The 21,446-nt window shown below is 49.2% G+C and overlaps 1 protein-coding gene across 2 annotated transcripts in view; it reads right to left on the reverse strand.

Annotated features, from left to right (window-relative positions):
* The window catches only part of atg7 (ATG7 autophagy related 7 homolog (S. cerevisiae)), a 98,760-nt gene that overhangs the window by 40,397 nt on the left and 36,917 nt on the right, over nt 1-21,446 (reverse strand). For both annotated transcript variants that reach the window (XM_055869910.1, XM_055869911.1), the window contains exon 16: nt 11,332-11,407. In XM_055869910.1, the coding sequence (XP_055725885.1) occupies nt 11,332-11,407 (76 nt within the window). The remainder of the gene's footprint in view (nt 1-11,331; nt 11,408-21,446) is intronic.

Here is a 21,446-nt window from a genome sequence, read left to right on the forward strand (position 1 = left end):
ACCCTTCTTAGTAATGTAGTAACTAGTGTCCATCATGGACCCTTCCTAGTAATGTAGTAACTAGTGTCCATCATGGACCCTTCTTAGTAATGTAGTAACTAGTGTCCATCATGGACCCTTCCTAGTAATGTAGTAACTAGTGTCCATCATGGACCCTTCTTAGTAATGTAGTAACTAGTGTCCATCATGGACCCTTCCTAGTAATGTAGTAACTAGTGTCCATCATGGACCCTTCCTAGTAATGTAGTAACTAGTGTCCATCATGGACCCTTCCTAGTAATGTAGTAACTAGTGTCCATCATGGACCCTTCCTAGTAATGTAGTAACTAGTGTCCATCATGGACCCTTCCTAGTAATGTAGTAACTAGTGTCATTCATGGACCCTTCTTAGTAATGTAGTAACTAGTGTCCATCATGGACCCTTCCTAGTAATGTAGTAACTAGTGTCATTCATGGACCCTTCTTAGTAATGTAGTAACTAGTGTCCATCATGGACCCTTCTTAGTAATGTAGTAACTAGTGTCCATCATGGACCCTTCTTAGTAATGTAGTAACTAGTGTCCATCATGGACCCTTCCTAGTAATGTAGTAACTAGTGTCCATCATGGACCCTTCCTAGTAATGTAGTAAGTATTGTCCATCATGGACCCTTCTTAGTAATGTAGTAACTAGTGTCCATCATGGACCCTTCCTAGTAATGTAGTAACTAGTGTCCATCATGGACCCTTCCTAGTAATGTAGTAAGTATTGTCCATCATGGACCCTTCTTAGTAATGTAGTAACTAGTGTCCATCATGGACCCTTCTTAGTAATGTAGTAACTAGTGTCCATCATGGACACTTCCTAAGTAATGTAGTAAGTATTGTCCATCATGGACCCTTCCTAGTAATGTAGTAACTAGTGTCCATCATGGACCCTTCCTAGTAATGTAGTAACTAGTGTCCATCATGGACCCTTCCTAGTAATGTAATAAGTATTGTCCATCATGGACCCTTCCTAGTAATGTAATAACTAGTGTCCATCATGGACCCTTCCTAGTAATGTAGTAACAAGTGTCCATCATGGACCCTTCCTAGTAATGTAGTAACTAGTGTCCATCATGGACCCTTCCTAGTAATGTAGTAACTAGTGTCCATCATGGACCCTTCCTAGTAATGTAGTAACTAGTATCCATCATGGACCCTTCCTAGTAATGTAGTAACTAGTGTCCATCATGGACCCTTCCTAGTAATGTAGTAACTAGTGTCCATCATGGACCCTTCCTAGTAATGTAGTAACTAGTGTCCATCATGGACCCTTCCTAGTAATGTAGTAACTAGTGTCCATCATGGACCCTTCCTAGTAATGTAGTAACTATTGTCTATCATGGACCCTTCTTAGTAATGTAGTAACTAGTGTCCATCATGGACCCTTCCTAGTAATGTAGTAACTAGTGTCCATCATGGACCCTTCTTAGTAATGTAGTAACTAGTGTCCATCATGGACCCTTCCTAGTAATGTAGTAAGTATTGTCCATCATGGACCCTTCTTAGTAATGTAGTAACTAGTGTCCATCATGGACCCTTCCTAGTAATGTAGTAAGTATTGTCCATCATGGACCCTTCCTAGTAATGTAGTAACTAGTGTCCATCATGGACCCTTCCTAGTAATGTAGTAAGTATTGTCCATCATGGACCCTTCCTAGTAATGTAGTAACTAGTGTCCATCATGGACCCTTCCTAGTAATGTAGTAAGTATTGTCCATCATGGACCATTCCTAGTAATGTAGTAACTATTGTCTATCATGGACCCTTCTTAGTAATGTAGTAACTAGTGTCCATCATGGACCCTTCCTAGTAATGTAGTAACTAGTGTCCATCATGGACCCTTCCTAGTAATGTAGTAAGTATTCTCCATCATGGTTATTTTAAAACAGTTACAGAGTTTAATGGCTGTGATGGGAGACAGCTGAGGATGGATCAACAACATTGTAGTTACTCCACAATACTAACCTAATTGACAGAGTGAAAAGAAGGAAGCCTCTACAAAATAAAGATACTTCAAAACATGCATCCTGTTTACAATAAGGTACTAAAGTAAAACTGTGGCAAAGCAATTGACTTTTTGTATTGGATTTGCCCCAAACAGGACAACACATTACGGAGCACCACTCTCCATGTATTCAAGAATAATGGTGGCTGCGTCATGTTATGGGTATGCTTGTAATCGTTAAGGACTTTTTTTTTCCCCCTTAGAGGAAAACCTGGTCTGCTTTCCACCAGACACGGGGAGACGAAGTCACCTTTCAGCGGGACAAGAACCTAAAACACAACGTCAAATCTACACTGGAGTTGCTTACCAAAAAGTCGATGAATGTTCCTGAGAAGCAGAGTTACAGTTTTGACTTAAATCTACTCGAAAATCTATGACAAGACATAAAAATGGTTGTCTAGCAATGATCAACAACCAATTTGACAGAGCTTGACGAATTTAGAAAATAATAAATTGGCCAAATGTTGTACCATCCAGATGTGGAAAGCTCTTAGAGAATTACCCAGAAAGACTCACAGCTGTAATCGCTTCCAAAGGGCTTTTACAAAGTATTAACTAAGGGGTGTGAATACGTTTGCAAAATAGATATTTTTTGCCAACATTTAAATAAAAATGTTTTCACTATTGGGGTAAATGGGTGAGAAATAAAAACGTTCAGGCTGTAACACAACAACATGTGGAATAAGTCAAGGGGTGTGAATACTTTGTGAAGGCTCTGTATGTGACATTTACCACAACAGCACAACAACACAACAGCACAACAACACAACAGCACAACAGCACAACAGCACAACAGCACAACAGCACAACAGCACAACAACACAACAGCACAACAGCAGTGGCACGGTGGTGTTGATCGTTTGGTGTAAATTCATTTTGTGGACTGGAGCCAGGAGAGTTGTGGAGACATGTAGTTCTCTAGACAACCACTGGAGGGCACTGTGTCCTAAACTCTCTTCCTCTGCAGCTCACAACCATCACAGTCAACACACACACACACACACACACACACACACACACACACACACACACACACACACACACACACACACACACACACACACACACACTTTGTATTACTATCCTGGTGGGGACCAAAGAATTGATTCCCATACAAAATCCTATGTTCCCTAAGCCTTAATATAACCCTAAAACTATACCTAGTCAGCATATGCCTATGAACCATAGTTATACTGTTATCACTGAGGCGGTGTGTCTTAGTAGGAAGTCCACTGTGTGCAGCTCACCCTGTTATCACTGAGGCGGTGTGTCCTAGTAGGAAGTCCACTGTGTGCAGCTCACCCTGTTATCACTGAGGCAGTGTGCCCTAGGAGGAAGTCCACTGTGTGCAACTCAGCCTGTTATCACTGAGGCGGTGTGCCCTAGGAGGAAGTCCACTGTGTGCAACTCAGCCTGTTATCACTGAGGCGGTGTGTCCTAGGAGGAAGTCCACTGTGTGCAGCTCAGCCTGTTATCACTGAGGTGGTGTGTCCTAGGAGGAAGTCCACTGTTATCACTGAGGCAGTGTGTCCTAGGAGGAAGTCCACTGTGTGCAACTCAGCCTGTTATCACTGAGGCGGTGTGTCCTAGGAGGAAGTCCCCTGTTATCACTGAGGCGGTGTGTCCTAGGAGGAAGTCCACTGTGTGCAACTCAGCCTGTTATCACTGAGGCGGTGTGTCCTAGGAGGAAGTCCACTGTGTGCAGCTCAGCCTGTTATCACTGAGGCGGTGTGTCCTAGGAGGAAGTCCACTGTGTGCAGCTCAGCCTGTTATCACTGAGGCGGTGTGTCCTAGGAGGAAGTCCACTGTGTGCAGCTCAGCCTGTTATCACTGAGGCGGTGTGTTCTAGGAGGAAGTCCACTGTGTGCAGCTCAGCCTGTTATCACTGAGGCGGTGTGTCCTAGGAGGAAGTCCACTGTGTGCAACTCAGCCTGTTATCACTGAGGTGGTGTGTCCTAGGAGGAAGTCCACTGTGTGCAGCTCACCCTGTTATCACTGAGGCAGTGTGTCCTAGGAGGAAGTCCACTGTGTGCAACTCACCCTGTTATCACTGAGGCGGTGTGTCCTAGGAGGAAGTCCACTGTGTGCAACTCACCCTGTTATCACTGAGGCAGTGTGTCCTAGGAGGAAGTCCACTGTGTGCAGCTCACCCTGTTATCACTGAGGTGGTGTGCCCTAGGAGGAAGTCCACTGTGTGCAGCTCAGCCTGTTATCACTGAGGCAGTGTGTCCTAGGAGGAAGTCCACTGTGTGCAGCTCACCCTGTTATCACTGAGGCAGTGTGTCCTAGGAGGAAGTCCACTGTGTGCAGCTCAGCCTGTTATCACTGAGGCGGTGTGTCCTAGGAGGAAGTCCACTGTTATCACTGAGGCAGTGTGTCCTAGGAGGAAGTCCACTGTGTGCAACTCACCCTGTTATCACTGAGGCAGTGTGTCCTAGGAGGAAGTCCACTGTGTGCAACTCACCCTGTTATCACTGAGGCAGTGTGTCCTAGGAGGAAGTCCACTGTGTGCAACTCACCCTGTTATCACTGAGGCGGTGTGTCCTAGGAGGAAGTCCACTGTGTGCAACTCAGCCTGTTATCACTGAGGCGGTGTGTCCTAGGAGGAAGTCCACTGTGTGCAGCTCAGCCTGTTATCACTGAGGCGGTGTGTCCTAGGAGGAAGTCCACTGTGTGCAACTCAGCCTGTTATCACTGAGGCAGTGTGCCCTAGGAGGAAGTCCACTGTGTGCAACTCAGCCTGTTATCACTGAGGCGGTGTGTCCTAGGAGGAAGTCCACTGTGTGCAGCTCAGCCTGTTATCACTGAGGCGGTGTGTCCTAGGAGGAAGTCTACTGTTATCACTGAGGCAGTGTGTCCTAGGAGGAAGTCCACTGTTATCACTGAGGCAGTGTGTCCTAGGAGGAAGTCTACTGTTATCACTGAGGCGGTGTGTCCTAGGAGGAAGTCCACTGTGTGCAGCTCACCCTGTTATCACTGAGGCAGTGTGTCCTAGTAGGAAGTCCACTGTTATCACTGAGGCAGTGTGTCCTAGGAGGAAGTCCACTGTGTGCAGCTCACCCTGTTATCACTGAGGCAGTGTGTCCTAGGAGGAAGTCCACTGTGTGCAACTCACCCTGTTATCACTGAGGCAGTGTGTCCTAGGAGGAAGTCCAACTCAGCCTGTTATCACTGAGGCGGTGTGTCCTAGGAGGAAGTCCACTGTGTGCAGCTCAGCCTGTTATCACTGAGGCAGTGTGTCCTAGGAGGAAGTCCAACTCAGCCTGTTATCACTGAGGCGGTGTGTCCTAGGAGGAAGTCCAACTCAGCCTGTTATCACTGAGGCATTAACATGAACAACCTGAGCATGTCTACTTCTGATCTACTTCCTGCGGACAGAAGAGACCCGTTTGTCCGTCTGCCCTGCGGACAGAAGAGACCCGTTTGTCCGTCTGCCCTGCGGACAGAAGAGACCCGTTTGTCCGTCTGCCCTGCGGACAGAAGAGACCCGTTTGTCCGTCTGCCCTGCGGACAGAAGAGACCCGTTTGTCCGTCTGCCCTGCGGACAGAAGAGACCCGTTTGTCCGTCTGCCCTGCGGACAGAAGAGACCCGTTTGTCCGTCTGCCCTGCGGACAGAAGAGACCCGTTTGTCCGTCTGCCCTGCGGACAGAAGAGGCCAGTCCGTCTGCCCTGGGGACAGAAGAGGCCAGTCCGTCTGCCCTGGGGACAGAAGAGGCCAGTCCGTCTGCCCTGGGGACAGAAGAGGCCAGTCCGTCTGTCCTGCAGACAGAAGAGACCAGTTTGTCTGCCCTGCAGACAGAAGAGACCAGTTTGTCTGTCCTGCAGACAGAAGAGACCAGTTTGTCTGTCCTGCAGACAGAAGAGACCAGTCCTAAGTCCCTCATTTAAAGTGACAACTATGTGATGCAGTGATGCTACTTATGACAGGGAGTGTAAGAAGGCATTTATTCAGTCTATGGCTCGGCATTAGGGAGACAAATTAGTTTCTCAGTCGCAGAATGTCTAAGAGGAGCAGTGTATCATTCTCTCCTCTCTTCTCCGCCTCTTAGAGGGACAAATTAGTCTGTCTGGCACAGGCTGTCTGACGAGGTCTGAGAGGGGCAGCAACAAATCATCACAGCCTAGTTTCCTGTTAACAGAGCCAGACTAGAGGCAGATTAGGAGCCAGACTAGCAACCAGATTAGGAGCCAGACTAGAGGCAGATTAGGAGCCAGACTAGCAACCAGATTAGGAGCCAGACTAGCAACCAGACTAGGAGCCAGACTAGCAGCCGGACTAGGAGCCAGACTAGCAACCAGATTAGGAGCCAGACTAGCAACCAGACTAGGAGCCAGACTAGCAACCAGACTAGAGGCAGACTAGCAGCCAGATTAGGAGCCAGACTAGCAACCAGATTAGGAGCCAGACTAGCAACCAGACTAGGAGCCAGACTAGCAGCCGGACTAGCAACCAGATTAGGAGCCAGACTAGCAACCAGATTAGGAGCCAGACTAGCAACCAGATTAGGAGCCAGACTAGCAACCAGACTAGGAGCCAGACTAGCAGCCAGATTAGGAGCCAGACTAGGAGCCAGACTAGGAGCCAGATTAGGAGCCAGACTAGCAGCCAGACTAGGAGCCAGACTAGCAGCCGGACTAGCAACCAGATTAGGAGCCGGACTAGCAGCCAGATTAGGAGCCAGATTAGGAGCCAGACTAGCAACCAGATTAGGAGCCAGACTAGCAACCAGACTAGCAGCCAGATTAGGAGCCAGATTAGGAGCCAGACTAGCAGCCGGACTAGCAACCAGACTAGGAGCCAGACTAGGAGCCAGACTAGCAACCAGATTAGGAGCCAGACTAGCAACCAGATTAGGAGCCAGACTAGCAACCAGATTAGGAGCCAGACTAGCAACCAGACTAGGAGCCAGACTAGGAGCCAGACTAGCAGCCAGATTAGGAGGCAGACTAGCAGCCGGATTAGGAGCCGGATTAGGAGCCGGACTAGCAGCCGGACTAGCAGCCGGACTAGCAGCCAGACTAGCAGCCGGACTAGCAGCCGGACTAGCAGCCAGACTAGCAGCCAGACTAGCAGCCAGACTAGCAGCCAGACTAGCAGCCAGACTAGCAGCCAGACTAGCAGCCAGACTAGGAGCCAGACTAGGAGCCAGACTAGGAGCCAGACTAGGAGCCAGACTAGGAGCCAGACTAGGAGCCAGACTAGGAGCCAGACTAGCAGCCAGACTAGCAGCCAGACTAGCAGCCAGACTAGCAGCCAGACTAGCAGCCAGACTAGAAGGCAGAAATGCATGGTGTCCTGTAGTGAACTACTTCTGGTCAGAGCCACATCCATGAGCTCACTATATAGGGAACAGGGTTAGGGCCCATCCATGAGCTCACTATATAGGGAACAGGGTTAGGGCCCATCCATGAGCTCACTATATAGGGAACAGGGTTAGGGCCCATCCATGAGCTCACTATATAGGGAACAGGGTTAGGGCCTATCTATGAGCTCACTATATAGGGAACAGGGTTAGGGCCTATCAATGAGCTCACTATATAGGGAACAGGGTTAGGGCCTATCCATGAGCTCACTATATAGGGAACAGGGTTAGGGCCCATCCATGAGCTCACTATATAGGGAACAGGGTTAGGGCCTATCCATGAGCTCACTATATAGGGAACAGGGTTAGGGCCTATCCATGAGCTCACTATATAGGGAACAGGGTTAGGGCCTATCCATGAGCTCACTATATAGGGAACAGGGTTAGGGCCTATCCACAACGTGTCTCAGAGCAGCTAAGTGGTCTAGGATCATATTATATGGCCAGATCCTAGACCAGCAGGCTTACACTGACACTTTGTGGATAAGGACCCAGATATGCCCAATGTGCACCTTATCTTTCCCTCCCTCTCCTGGATGTTGAGCAGTGCAGTATTCCATGTGCTCGCCTAGCTTCTCCCGCGCCTAGCTTCTCCCGCGCCTAGCTTCTCCCGCGCCTAGCTTCTCCCGCGCCTAGCTTCTCCCGCGCCTAGCTTCTCCCGCGCCTAGCTTCTCCCGCGCCTAGCTTCTCCCGCGCCTAGCTTCTCCCGCGCCTAGCTTCTCCCGCGCCTAGCTTCTCCCGCGCCTAGCTTCTCCCGCGCCTAGCTTCTCCCGCGCCTAGCTTCTGTAATTAGGCAAAATGGTAAAGAGGCATAGAATCCAATTTCTAAAGCTTTACATGAATCAGTCATTTCCTATAACACACACACACACACATTACAGGAACACTTGAATCACCCTGGCACATTGCTACAATTTCCTCCAGAAGCAATCTCATCCATGGAGGAGAGGAATGGGGTGAATAGGGAATTAAGGAAAGGAGGGAAAGAGGGAGGAAAGGAAGGAGGGAGGGGGGGATGAATAGAGAGAGCGAGGGAGGGGGGATGAATAGAGAGAGCGAGGGAGGGGGATGAATAGAGAGAGCGAGGGAGGGGGATGAATAGAGAGAGCGAGGGAGGGGGATGAATAGAGAGAGCGAGGGAGGGGGATGAATAGAGAGAGCGAGGGAGGGGGATGAATAGAGAGAGCGAGGGAGGGGGATGAATAGAGAGAGCGAGGGAGGGGGGATGAATAGAGAGAGCGAGGGAGGGGGGATGAATAGAGAGAGCGAGGGAGGGGGGATGAATAGAGAGAGCGAGGGAGGGGGGATGAATAGAGAGAGCGAGGGAGGGGGGATGAATAGAGAGAGCGAGGGAGGGGGGATGAATAGAGAGAGCGAGGGAGGGGGGATGAATAGAGAGAGCGAGGGAGGGGGGATGAATAGAGAGAGCGAGGGAGGGGGGATGAATAGAGAGAGCGAGGGAGGGGGGATGAATAGAGAGAGCGAGGGAGGGGGGATGAATAGAGAGAGCGAGGGAGGGGGGATGAATAGAGAGAGCGAGGGAGGGGGGATGAATAGAGAGAGCGAGGGAGGGGGGATGAATAGAGAGAGCGAGGGAGGGGGGATGAATAGAGAGAGCGAGGGAGGGGGGATGAATAGAGAGAGCGAGGGAGGGGGGATGAATAGAGAGAGCGAGGGAGGGGGGATGAATAGAGAGAGCGAGGGAGGGGGGATGAATAGAGAGAGCGAGGGAGGGGGATGAATAGAGAGAGCGAGGGAGGGGGGATGAATAGAGAGAGCGAGGGAGGGGGGATGAATAGAGAGAGCGAGGGAGGGGGGATGAATAGAGAGAGCGAGGGAGGGGGGATGAATAGAGAGAGCGAGGGAGGGGGGATGAATAGAGAGAGCGAGGGAGGGGGATGAATAGAGAGAGCGAGGGAGGGGGATGAATAGAGAGAGCGAGGGAGGGGGGATGAATAGAGAGAGCGAGGGAGGGGGGATGAATAGAGAGAGCGAGGGAGGGGGATGAATAGAGAGAGCGAGGGAGGGGGATGAATAGAGAGAGCGAGGGAGGGGGATGAATAGAGAGAGCGAGGGGGATGAATAGAGAGAGAGAGGGAGGGGGGATGAATAGAGAGAGCGAGGGAGGGGGGATGAATAGAGAGAGCGAGGGAGGGGGGATGAATAGAGAGAGCGAGGGAGGGGGGATGAATAAAGAGAGCGAGGGAGGGGGGATGAATAGAGAGAACGAGGGAGGGGGGATGAATAGAGAGAGCGAGGGAGGGTGGATGAATAAAGAGAGCGAGGGAGGGGGGATGAATAGAGAGAGCGAGGGAGGGGGGATGAATAGAGAGAGCGAGGGAGGGTGGATGAATAGAGAGAGCGAGGGAGGGGGGATGAATAGAGAGAGCGAGGGAGGGGGGATGAATAGAGAGAGCGAGGGAGGGGGGATGAATAGAGAGAGCGAGGGAGGGGGGATGAATAGAGAGAGCGAGGGAGGGGGGATGAATAGAGAGAGCGAGGGAGGGGGGATGAATAGAGAGAGCGAGGGAGGGGGGATGAATAGAGAGAGCGAGGGAGGGGGGATGAATAGAGAGAGCGAGGGAGGGTGGATGAATAAAGAGAGCGAGGGAGGGGGGATGAATAGAGAGAGCGAGGGAGGGGGGATGAATAGAGAGAGCGAGGGAGGGGGGATGAATAGAGAGAGCGAGGGAGGGTGGATGAATAAAGAGAGCGAGGGAGGGGGGATGAATAGAGAGAGCGAGGGAGGGGGGATGAATAGAGAGAGCGAGGGAGGGTGGATGAATAGAGAGAGCGAGGGAGGGGGATGAATAGAGAGAGCGAGGGAGGGGGATGAATAGAGAGAGCGAGGGAGGGGGATGAATAGAGAGAGCGAGGGGGATGAATAGAGAGAGAGAGGGAGGGGGGATGAATAGAGAGAGCGAGGGAGGGGGGATGAATAGAGAGAGCGAGGGAGGGGGGATGAATAGAGAGAGCGAGGGAGGGTGGATGAATAGAGAGAGCGAGGGAGGGGGGATGAATAGAGAGAGCGAGGGAGGGGGGATGAATAGAGAGAGCGAGGGAGGGGGGATGAATAGAGAGAGCGAGGGAGGGGGGATGAATAGAGAGAGCGAGGGAGGGGGGATGAATAGAGAGAGCGAGGGAGGGGGGATGAATAGAGAGAGCGAGGGAGGGGGGATGAATAGAGAGAGCGAGGGAGGGGGGATGAATAGAGAGAGCGAGGGAGGGGGGATGAATAGAGAGAGCGAGGGAGGGTGGATGAATAAAGAGAGCGAGGGAGGGGGGATGAATAGAGAGAGCGAGGGAGGGGGGATGAATAGAGAGAGCGAGGGAGGGGGGATGAATAGAGAGAGCGAGGGAGGGTGGATGAATAAAGAGAGCGAGGGAGGGGGGATGAATAGAGAGAGCGAGGATGAATAGAGAGAGCGAGGGAGGGTGGATGAATAGAGAGAGCGAGGGAGGGGGATGAATAGAGAGAGCGAGGGAGGGGGGATGAATAGAGAGAGCGAGGGAGGGGGGATGAATAGAGAGAGCGAGGGAGGGGGGATGAATAGAGAGAGCGAGGGAGGGGGGATGAATAGAGAGAGCGAGGGAGGGGGGATGAATAGAGAGAGCGAGGGAGGGGGGATGAATAGAGAGAGCGAGGGAGGGGGGATGAATAGAGAGAGCGAGGGAGGGTGGATGAATAAAGAGAGCGAGGGCGGGGGGATGAATAGAGAGAGCGAGGGAGGGGGGATGAATAGAGAGAGCGAGGGAGGGTGGATGAATAGAGAGAGCGAGGGAGGGGGATGAATAGAGAGAGCGAGGGAGGGGGATGAATAGAGAGAGCGAGGGGGATGAATAGAGAGAGAGAGAGGGAGCGAGGGGGATGAATAGAGGCAGGGATGGAGGGAGGGAGGGAGGGAGGGATGAGTGTTATGATTCCATGTGACTGACCTGATGAGGGACGAGACCCAGGGATGTTGGAGGTTCATTCATCCTGTCATCACTACTGCTGGCCACCGCATAACCTCTGGAGGAGAGAGAGAGGGGAGAGAAGATAGAGGGGGGAGGGAAAGAGCGAGAGCGAGATAGATGGAGAGAGATGGAGAGACACACAGACAGGGTCAGTACAGACAGAACTAAATATAGAACCATGAGCTGTCTACTTGAGTCTCTGTCACCACAGCACAGGGCTCGCCAGCACACACACCAGATTCTAACCATCAGAATGACTAGATTGGATAACATACAAGTATGCGGAGAAGAGGCAACTGCAGATAATGATGTTTAAAATCTGCTGTCTGTCTGTCTGTCTGGTCTGCCTGCTGTCTGTCTGCTGTCTGGTCTGCCTGCTGTCTGGTCTACCTGCTGTCTGTCTGCTGTCTGTCTGTCTGCTGTCTGCCTGCTGTCTGCCTGCTGTCTGTCTGCCTGCTGTCTGTCTGTCTGCTGTCTGCCTGTCTGTCTGCTGTCTGCCTGTCTGTCTGCTGTCTGCCTGTCTGCCTGCTGTCTGCCTGTCTGCCTGCTGTCTGCCTGTCTGCCTGCTGTCTGTCTGTCTGCCTGCTGTCTGTCTGTCTGTCTGCTGTCTGTGTCTGCCTGCCTGCCTGCCTGCCTGCCTGCCTGTCTGCCTGTCTGCTGTCTGCTGTCTGCTGTCTGCTGTCTGCTGTCTGTCTGTCTGCTGTCTGCTGTCTGTCTGTCTGTCTGTCTGTCTGTCTGCTGTCTGTCTGTCTGTCTGCTGTCTGTCTGCTGTCTGTCTGCTGTCTGTCTGCTGTCTGTCTGCTGTCTGTCTGCTGTCTGTCTGCTGTCTGTCTGCTGTGTCTAAATTTAAAGTATCTCATTTTTTTTTTCTTTAAGAGCCACTTAATCAAATGCCTCCATTCACCCCTCCACCCCCGCCTCCATTCACCCCCGCCTCCATTCACCCCTCCACCCCCGCCTCCATTCACCCCCGCCTCCATTCACCCCTCCACCCCCGCCTCCATTCACCCCTCCACCATTCACCCCCGCCTCCATTCACCCCCGCCTCCATTCACCCCCGCCTCCATTCACCCCTCCACCCCCGCCTCCATTCACCCCTCCACCCCCGCCTCCATTCACCCCTCCACCCCCGCCTCCATTCACCCCTCCACCCCCGCCTCCATTCACCCCTCCACCCCCGCCTCCATTCACCCCTCCACCCCCGCCTCCATTCACCCCTCCACCCCCGCCTCCATTCACCCCTCCACCCCCGCCTCCATTCCTCCACCCCCGCCTCCATCCCTCCACCCCCGCCTCCATCCCTCCACCCCCGCCTCCATCCCTCCACCCCCGCCTCCATCCCTCCACCCCCGCCTCCACCCCTCCACCCCATGACTCTAATAGTTAGTTATAAAACATTATTTTAATCACAAGTGAATTCTCTGTGGTTAAGTGGCTCTTAAAAAGAAAAAAAATGATGCTTTAAATATAATTCAGTTAAGACTGTATTGTAATTAATTTATTATTGATGTTTTTATAATGAACAAAGCGAGTTTGTTGCTAGTGAAACACTTGTCTAAAGTGCTGTATTACCACACGCAGGATGCATCTGAAAGACCCAATCAACAGACTACAGTAACACGGGAACAGTCTACAGTAACAGACTACAGTAACACGGGAACAGACTACAGTAACACGGGAACAGACTACAGTAACACGGGAACAGTCTACAGTAACAGTCTACAGTAACACGGGAACAGTCTACAGTAACACGGGAACAGACTACAGTAACACGGGAACAGTCTACAGTAACAGACTACAGTAACACGGGAACAGTCTACAGTAACACGGGAACAGACTACAGTAACACGGGAACAGTCTACAGTAACACGGGAACAGTCTACAGTAACACGGGAACAGTCTACAGTAACACGGGAACAGTCTACAGTAACACGGGAACAGTCTACAGTAACACAGGAACAGTCTACAGTAACACGGGAACAGTCTACAGTAACACGGGAACAGTCTACAGTAACACGGGAACAGACTACAGTAACACGGGAACAGTCTACAGTAACAGACTACAGTAACACGGGAACAGTCTACAGTAACACGGGAACAGTCTACAGTAACACGGGAACAGACTACAGTAACACGGGAACAGACTACAGTAACACGGGAACAGTCTACAGTAACACGGAAACAGTCTACAGTAACACGGGAACAGTCTACAGTAACACGGGAACAGACTACAGTAACACGGGAACAGTCTACAGTAACACGGGAACAGTCTACAGTAACACGGGAACAGTCTACAGTAACACGGGAACAGTCTACAGTAACACGGGAACAGTCTACAGTAACACGGGAACAGTCTACAGTAACACGGGAACAGTCTACAGTAACACGGGAACAGTCTACAGTAACACGGGAACAGTCTACAGTAACACGGGAACAGTCTACAGTAACACTGAGTCCTGTAACTACCCAGGTTGGAACAGACTACAGTCACACTGGAACAGACTACAGTAACAGACTACAGTCACACGGGAACAGTCTACAGTAACAGACTACAGTAACAGACTACAGTAACACGGGAACAGTCTACAGTCACACGGGAACAGTCTACAGTCACACGGGAACAGTCTACAGTAACACGGGAACAGACTACAGTAACACGGGAACAGTCTACAGTAACAGACTACAGTAACACGGGAACAGTCTACAGTAACAGACTACAGTAACACGGGAACAGTCTACAGTAACACGGGAACAGTCTACAGTAACACGGGAACAGTCTACAGTAACACGGGAACAGACTACAGTAACACGGGAACAGACTACAGTAACACGGGAACAGTCTACAGTAACACGGGAACAGTCTACAGTAACACGGGAACAGTCTACAGTAACACGGGAACAGTCTACAGTAACACGGGAACAGTCTACAGTAACACGGGGACAGACTACAGTAACACAGTCCTGTAACTACCCAGGTTGGAACAGACTACAGTCACACTGGAACAGACTACAGTAACAGACTACAGTCACACGGGAACAGACTACAGTAACACGGGAACAGTCTACAGTAACAGACTACAGTAACACGGGAACGGTCTACAGTAACAGACTACAGTAACACGGGGACAGACTACAGTAACACGGGGACAGACTACAGTAACACAGTCCTGTAACTACCCAGGTTGGAACAGACTACAGTCACACTGGAACAGTCTACAGTAACACTGAGTCCTGTAACTACCCAGGTTGGAACAGACTACAGTAACACTGGAACAGACTACAGTAACAGACTACAGTCACACGGGAACAGACTACAGTCACACGGGAACAGACTACAGTCACACGGGAACAGACTACAGTAACACGGGAACAGACTACAGTAACACGGGAACAGACTACAGTAACACGGGAACAGACTACAGTAACACGGGAACAGACTACAGTAACACGGGAACAGACTACAGTAACACGGGAACAGACTACAGTAACACGGGAACAGACTACAGTAACACGGGAACAGACTAAAGTCACACGGGAACAGACTACAGTCACACGGGAACAGACTACAGTCACACGGGAACAGACTACAGTCACACGGGAACAGACTACAGTAACACGGGAACAGACTACAGTAACACGGGAACAGACTACAGTAACACGGGAACAGACTACAGTCACACGGGAACAGACTACAGTAACACGGGAACAGACTACAGTCACACGGGAACAGACTACAGTAACACGGGAACAGACTACAGTAACACGGGAACAGACTACAGTAACACGGGAACAGACTACAGTAACACAGTCCTGTAACTACCCAGGTTGGAACAGACTACAGTCACACTGGAACAGTCTACAGTAACACTGAGTCCTGTAACTACCCAGGTTGGAACAGACTACAGTCACACTGGAACAGACTACAGTAACAGACTACAGTCAAACGGGAACAGACTACAGTAACACGGGAACAGTCTACAGTAACAGACTACAGTAACACGGGAACGGTCTACAGTAACAGACTACAGTAACACGGGGACAGACTACAGTAACACGGGGACAGACTACAGTAACACAGTCCTGTAACTACCCAGGTTGGAACAGACTACAGTCACACTGGAACAGTCTACAGTAACACTGAGTCCTGTAACTACCCAGGTTGGAACAGACTACAGTAACACTGGAACAGACTACAGTAACAGACTACAGTAACACGGGAACAGACTACAGTCACACGGGAACAGACTACAGTAACACGGGAACAGACTACAGTAACACGGGAACAGACTACAGTAACACGGGAACAGACTACAGTAACACGGGAACAGACTACAGTAACACGGGAACAGACTACAGTAACACGGGAACAGACTACAGTAACACGGGAACAGACTACAGTCACACGGGAACAGACTACAGTCACACGGGAACAGACTACAGTCACACGGGAACAGACTACAGTCACACGGGAACAGACTACAGTCACACGGGAACAGACTACAGTCACACGGGAACAGACTACAGTCACACGGGAACAGACTACAGTCACACGGGAACAGACTACAGTCACACGGGAACAGACTACAGTCACACGGGAACAGACTACAGTCACACGGGAACAGACTACAGTCACACGGGAACAGACTACAGTAACACGGGAACAGACTACAGTAACACGGGAACAGACTACAGTCACACGGGAACAGACTACAGTAACACGGGAACAGACTACAGTCACACGGGAACAGACTACAGTCACACGGGAACAGACTACAGTCACACGGGAACAGACTACAGTAACACGGGAACAGACTACAGTAACACGGGAACAGACTACAGTAACACAGTCCTGTAACTACCCAGGTTGGAACAGACTACAGTCACACTGGAACAGTCTACAGTAACACTGAGTCCTGTAACTACCCAGGTTGGAACAGACTACAGTCACACTGGAACAGACTACAGTAACAGACTACAGTCACACGGGAACAGACTACAGTAACACGGGAACGGTCTACAGTAACAGACTACAGTAACACGGGGACAGACTACAGTAACACGGGGACAGACTACAGTAACACAGTCCTGTAACTACCCAGGTTGGAACAGACTACAGTCACACTGGAACAGTCTACAGTAACACTGAGTCCTGTAACTACCCAGGTTGGAACAGACTACAGTAACACTGGAACAGACTACAGTAACAGACTACAGTCACACGGGAACAGACTACAGTCACACGGGAACAGACTACAGTCACACGGGAACAGACTACAGTAACACGGGAACAGACTACAGTAACACGGGAACAAACTACAGTAACACGGGAACAGACTACAGTAACACGGGAACAGACTACAGTCACACGGGAACAGACTACAGTCACACGGGAACAGACTACAGTCACACGGGAACAGACTACAGTCACACGGGAACAGACTACAGTCACACGGGAACAGACTACAGTCACACGGGAACAGACTACAGTCACACGGGAACAGACTACAGTCACACGGGAACAGACTACAGTCACACGGGAACAGACTACAGTCACACGGGAACAGACTACAGTCACACGGGAACAGACTACAGTCACACGGGAACAGACTACAGTCACACGGGAACAGACTACAGTCACACGGGAACAGACTACAGTAACACGGGAACAGACTACAGTAACACGGGAACAGACTACAGTAACACGGGAACAGTCTACAGTAACACGGGAACAGACTACAGTAACACGGGAACAGACTACAGTAACACGGGAACAGACTACAGTAACACGGGAACAGACTACAGTCACACGGGAACAGTCTACAGTCACACGGGAACAGTCTACAGTAACACGGGAACAGTCTACAGTAACACGGGAACAGACTACAGTAACACGGGAACAGACTACAGTCACACGGGAACAGTCTACAGTAACACGGGAACAGTCTACAGTAACACGGGAACAGACTACAGTAACACGGGAACAGACTACAGTCACACGGGAACAGACTACAGTCACACGGGAACAGACTACAGTAACACGGGAACAGTCTACAGTAACACGGGAACAGTCTACAGTAACACGGGAACAGACTACAGTAACACGGGAACAGACTACAGTAACACGGGAACAGACTACAGTAACACGGGAACAGACTACAGTAACACGGGAACAGTCTACAGTAACACGGGAACAGACTACAGTAACACGGGAACAGACTACAGTAACAGACTACAGTAACACGGGAACAGACTACAGTAACACGGGAACAGTCTACAGTAACACGGGAACAGACTACAGTAACACGGGAACAGACTACAGTAACACGGGAACAGACTACAGTAACACGGGAACAGACTACAGTAACACGGGAACAGACTACAGTAACACGGGAACAGACTACAGTCACACGGGAACAGTCTACAGTCACACGGGAACAGACTACAGTAACACGGGAACAGTCTACAGTAACACGGGAACAGACTACAGTAACACGGGAACAGACTACAGTCACACGGGAACAGTCTACAGTAACACGGGAACAGACTACAGTAACACGGGAACAGACTACAGTAACACGGGAACAGACTACAGTAACACGGGAACAGTCTACAGTAACACGGGAACAGACTACAGTAACACGGGAACAGACTACAGTAACACGGGAACAGACTACAGTAACACGGGAACAGTCTACAGTAACACGGGAACAGACTACAGTAACACGGGAACAGACTACAGGAACAGACTACAGTAACACGGGAACAGACTACAGTAACACGGGAACAGTCTACAGTAACACGGGAACAGACTACAGTAACACGGGAACAGACTACAGTCACACGGGAACAGTCTACAGTAACACGGGAACAGTCTACAGTAACACGGGAACAGACTACAGTAACACGGGAACAGACTACAGTAACACGGGAACAGACTACAGTCACACGGGAACAGTCTACAGTAACACGGGAACAGTCTACAGTAACACGGGAACAGTCTAGAGTAACACGGGAACAGACTACAGTAACACGGGAACAGACTACAGTAACACGGGAACAGACTACAGTCACACGGGAACAGACTACAGTCACACGGGAACAGACTACAGTAACACGGGAACAGACTACAGTAACACGGGAACAGTCTACAGTAACACGGGATCAGACTACAGTAACACGGGAACAGTCTACAGTAACACGGGAACAGTCTACAGTAACACGGGAACAGACTCTCACTCTGCTCCTCTCCAAGCCTTTTGTTTACGTCCCAAATGGCACCATATTATTCCTTACAGTGCACTACCCATTAGGCTCTGGTCTAAAGTAGTGCACTACCCATAGGGCTCTGGTCTAAAGTAGTGCACTACCCACAGGGCTCTGGTCTAAAGTAGTACACTACCCACAGGGCTCTGGTCTAAAGTAGTGCACTACCCACTGGGCTCTGGTCTAAAGTAGTGCACTACCCACTGGGCTCTGGTCTAAAGTAGTGCACTACCCACAGGGCTCTGGTCTAAAGTAGTACACTATATAGGGAATAATAGGGTGCCTTTTGGGACAAAGCCTTTGTTCTCCTCCCTCCTCCCTAGGCCTTTTCTCCTCTCCTCTAGCAGCTTAATGCATCTCAATAGCTATTATCTAGGCCAGAGAGGCCTATTCAGACTGACTACACACAGGAGCACGCACACACACACACCACACACACACACACACACACACACACACACACACACAGAAGAAAGCCTGGATCCTTCCATCCTGCCAAAACATTCCGAGAGAAATATTTATACTGAAACGTACACTTAGTGTACAAAACATTAGGAACACCTGCTCTTTCCATGGTATAGACTGACCAGGTGAATCCAGGTGAAAGCTATGATCCCGTATTGATGTTAATTATGTTAATTACTTACCAATTTGTAAGTCGCTCTGGATAAGAACGTCTGCTAAATGACTTAAATGTAAATGTAAATTATTGGTGTCTACTTCAATCAGTGTAGATGAAGGGGAGGAGTCCGGTTAAAGAAGGATTTTTAAGCCTTGAGACAATTGAAACATGGATGGTGTATCATTCAGAGGGTGAATGGGCAAGACAAAAGATTGAAGTGCCTTTGAACGGGGTATGGTAGTAGGTGCCAGGCACACCGGTTTGAATGTGTCAAGAACTGCAACGTTGCTGGATTTTTCCACGCTCAACAGTTTCCCGTGTAGATCAAGAATGAGCCACCACCCAAAGGACATCCAGCCAACTTGACAACTGTGGGAAGCATTGGAGTCAACATGGGCCAGGATCCCTGTGGAACACGTTCGACACCTTGTAGAGTCTATGCCCCGACGAATTGAGGTTGTTCTGAGGGGGGGGATCAACTCAGTATTAGGACGGTGTTCTTAATGTTTTGTCCGCTCAGTATATTACACAACACCTTAAGTGCTGTTCAGAAATGACCAGTGCTGTAAAGTACTTAATGACCAGTGGTGTAAAGCACTTAATGACCAGTGCTGTAAAGTACTTAATGACCAGTGGTGTAAAGTACTTAATGACCAGTGGTGTAAAGCACTTAATGACCAGTGCTGTAAAGCACTTAATGACCAGTGCTGTAAAGCACTTAATGACCAGTGCTGTAAAGCACTTAATGACCAGTGCTGTAAAGCACTTAATGACCAGTGGTGTAAAGCACTTAATGACCAGTGGTGTAAAGTACTTAATGACCAGTGGTGTAAAGCACTTAATGACCAGTGGTGTAAAGCACTTAATGACCAGTGGTGTAAAGCACTTAATGACCAGTGGTGTAAAGCACTTAATGACCAGTGGTGTAAAGCACTTAATGACCAGTGGTGTAAAGCACTTAATGACCAGTGGTGTAAAGCACTTAATGACCAGTGGTGTAAAGCACTTAATGACCAGTGGTGTAAAGTACTTAATGACCAGTGGTGTAAAGCACTTAATGACCAGTGGTGTAAAGCACTTAATGACCAGTGGTGTAAAGTACTTAATGACCAGTGGTGTAAAGTACTTCATGACCAGTGGTGTAAAGTACTTAATGACCAGTGGTGTAAAGTACTTAATGACCAGTGGTGTAAAGTACTTAATGACCAGTGGTGTAAAGTACTTAATGACCAGTGGTGTAAAGTACTTAATGACCAGTGGTGTAAAGTACTTAATGACCAGTGCTGTAAAGTACTTAATGACCAAAGGTGTAACGTACTTAATGACCAGTGGTGTAAAGTACTTAATGACCAGTGGTGTAAAGTACTTAATTACCAGTGGTGTAAAGTACTTAATGACCAGTGCTGTAAAGTACTTAATGACCAGTGGTGTAAAGTACTTAATGACCAGTGGTGTAAAGTACTTAATGACCAGTGGTGTAAAGTACTTAATGACCAGTGGTGTAAAGCACTTAATGACCAGTGGTGTAAAGCACTTAATGACCAGTGGTGTAAAGCACTTAATGACCAGTGGTGTAAAGTACTTAAGTTAAAAAAATAAAACTTTAAAGTACTACTTAAGTTGTTTTTTGGGGGGTATCTGTACTTTACTTTAGTATTCATATTAACTTTTACATTCCTAAAGAAAATATTGTACTTTTTACTCCATACATTTTCCATGACACCCAAGAATACTCGTTACATTTTGAATGTTTAGCAGGACAGAAAAATGATCTAATTCACACACTTCTCAAGAGAACATCTCTGGTCATCCCTTACTCCCTCTGAATATGGCGACTCACTAAACACACACGCTTGATTTGTAAATTATGTCTGGGTGTTGTGTGCCCTTGGCTATCCGTAAATAAAAAATGGTGCCGTCTGGTTTGTTTAATATAAGGAATTTGAAATTATTCATACTTTTACTTTTCATACTTAAGTATATTTATTTGCGTTTCATACTTAAGTATATTTAAAACCAAATACTTTTAAACTTCTACTCGAGTAGTATTTTACTGGGTGACTTTCACTTTTACTTGAGTAATTTTCTATGAAGGTATCTTTACTTTTACTCAAGTATGACAGTTGGGTACATGTTGGGCACATGTTGGGCACATGTTGGGCACATGTTGGGCACATGTTGGGCACATGTTGGGTACATGTTGGGCACA

The sequence above is a fragment of the Salvelinus fontinalis genome, chromosome 18, assembly GCF_029448725.1.
Source record: "Salvelinus fontinalis isolate EN_2023a chromosome 18, ASM2944872v1, whole genome shotgun sequence".
Lineage (NCBI taxonomy): Eukaryota > Metazoa > Chordata > Actinopteri > Salmoniformes > Salmonidae > Salvelinus > Salvelinus fontinalis.